Here is a 2182-nt window from a genome sequence, read left to right as displayed (position 1 = left end):
CTGTTACATCCAAGATTTATCCACTTGACGTCCATAATTTATCACATTTTCGCTCAATTCTGCCGCTAGCTCCGTGCTCCAAGTATTCTGTACCCCAGGTGATCTAGGGTCCCTGGTTTGAGTCTGGCTGGGAAGCTTTAGCAGGATGTCATTCCCATTCTAATAAGTGTTCAATTGTGTTTTTTTATTACAACAGTGAACAGACACTGTCGTATCAACCCCCTGTCTTTTGCTAATTGTCCTTGATGGAAAGTAGTAGATAGGAGATGTGGAAAGTCTTGGGGGATGAGTTGAACATATACATTAGCCCTTTCATACAGGAGATGACATCTTGGTATTGACAACGCTTCATTTGGCAAAGTAACTCATTACTAAAGGGCTTCACCTCTCTCTTGGCCTGCCCGGGACAGTCGAGGTTTCAGGGCATCTGTCCAGGGAACTCTTGGTGACCTAGTGACGCAGGGGCAGCTTGATTTCCTTTGACCTGTAAACTGAAATATTAGCAATAAAAACATTTAAAATAAATACATGTTGTAGCCTAATGCAATAGTACTGATGAATTCTTAAATGAGATGAAATATGATGATACAAGATGGTTAAAATAACCATTTGGTCCCAATGAAAGCAAGGACTCCAAACTTTCCCTTTATATATTTTTACCACCTCCCCAATTACTATGGTGTGGACTATTTGCCAATCAGTGGCCTAGCTGTCAATCAACTATAAGCAAAATTATGGAAAGTCTTGAAATGATGATGAAAGAGAATTAGAGCCACATGTGAAAAAATACTGACTACAACTGAATATTAAATTCTGAATACTGACTTTTTGACAAAATTCAGACTTGAATGACTTTTTTCTCAATTCATCTATTTAAGTTGTGAATTATAAAAACAACAACAATAGCCAGAAGTCAGAATTCTGACTTTTTTTCTTAGAATTTTGACTTTAAACTCAGAACTCAATACATTTTTATTATTATTTTATTCATTATTATTCCATTTTGGTCATGGCTGTGCTATATCACCTGCTAACTAAGCCAGGTGGAAAGATGACTTTATTCTCTAAATCCTACATCCAAATAACATAACAGATCAGAACTGAAAACTGCTCATGAAAAAACATCTTCCTCTCTCATCCCTCTCTGTCCCCATGTGCATCCTGCAGCTGCTGAAGGCTCTAACCCCCGAGGAGAACACCCTCTGCCAGCACGGCCTCTACTTCCAGGACGGTCAGCGGCGGGTCGACTACATCCTCACCTACCACGTGAAGAAGCCGGCCGGGGGCCGCTCTGGCCGACAGCCATCGCACCTGCTCACTGAAAACGCTGTCGCCCGCAGCCTACGCCGGGGCCCCCAGAGCTTTGGCGAACATTTCCGACATCACCAAGCACAAAGGGCGAGAGACTCGTCGTCCCTGCCGTCAGCACCGGTGGCCGACGTGGAGCTGGGCTGTCCTGGAGAGACCTTCAATGGTCAGGAGGATCACAAGGTGTTCAGGAGGAAGGAGTTTGAAGGGAAACTGAGAGACATGGGGCTGGAGCTGGAGAAAGATGAGGATGTGAGTTCATATCTTTATCCATTTATTCTTTTTAGGCACACTCTCAACCCCACCTAAATCTATTCCTGATAGTATCTGGAAACTACTGTACAGAAATGTTTCTGCATGAAAGACCATCCATTTGCGAAGGTCACACAGTCAGTGTAGCAAAGTAGGAAACACTGACCTTGTTAACATGCTAACACATTCTGGTTTTGCTCCTATTCCAACTAAGCTGTTTACATGGATAATAAAAGATTGTTCCACCAATGTTCCTGTTAACAAACAGCCGTGCAAAATAAGATTTTAATTTAGAAGTTATCCACTTGTTGGACCTTGTGAACACAGCATCCCTCTTTCATTCCTTCAACAACGTTCTTGGTCGGTGTTGCAATGTTTGCTCTTACTCAAAAACCTATCTTTTTATAATTTTTTAAAGGGTAACTACTGTTTTTTTTTTCTAACTGAATTCTATTGTCCTATGTTCTATTTTTGTGTCTAAGTGACAACAATCTTTGAGATTGGTCCGGTATTAAGCAAGCTACAACGTAAGTTAATAGGACAATTGTCCAGCTTGTATTTACTTTCACAAAGTGCTCGTTTTGCCGCTGACAGACTCAGATTAATGTTCTAAGTGTCTGAC

General features: G+C 41.4%; 1 protein-coding gene across 2 annotated transcripts in view; it reads left to right on the top strand.

Annotated features, from left to right (window-relative positions):
• The window catches only part of LOC116693378 (anoctamin-1), a 44321-nt gene that overhangs the window by 8647 nt on the left and 33492 nt on the right, over positions 1–2182 (top strand). For both annotated transcript variants that reach the window (XM_032522310.1, XM_032522309.1), the window contains exon 2: positions 1168–1560. In XM_032522310.1, coding sequence (XP_032378201.1) covers positions 1168–1560 — 393 coding nt within the window. The remainder of the gene's footprint in view (positions 1–1167; positions 1561–2182) is intronic.

Source organism: Etheostoma spectabile, chromosome 8 (genome assembly GCF_008692095.1).
Source record: "Etheostoma spectabile isolate EspeVRDwgs_2016 chromosome 8, UIUC_Espe_1.0, whole genome shotgun sequence".
Lineage (NCBI taxonomy): Eukaryota > Metazoa > Chordata > Actinopteri > Perciformes > Percidae > Etheostoma > Etheostoma spectabile.
The sequence above is the reverse complement of the archived record's forward strand: the minus strand, read 5'-3'. Positions and strand labels throughout refer to the sequence as shown.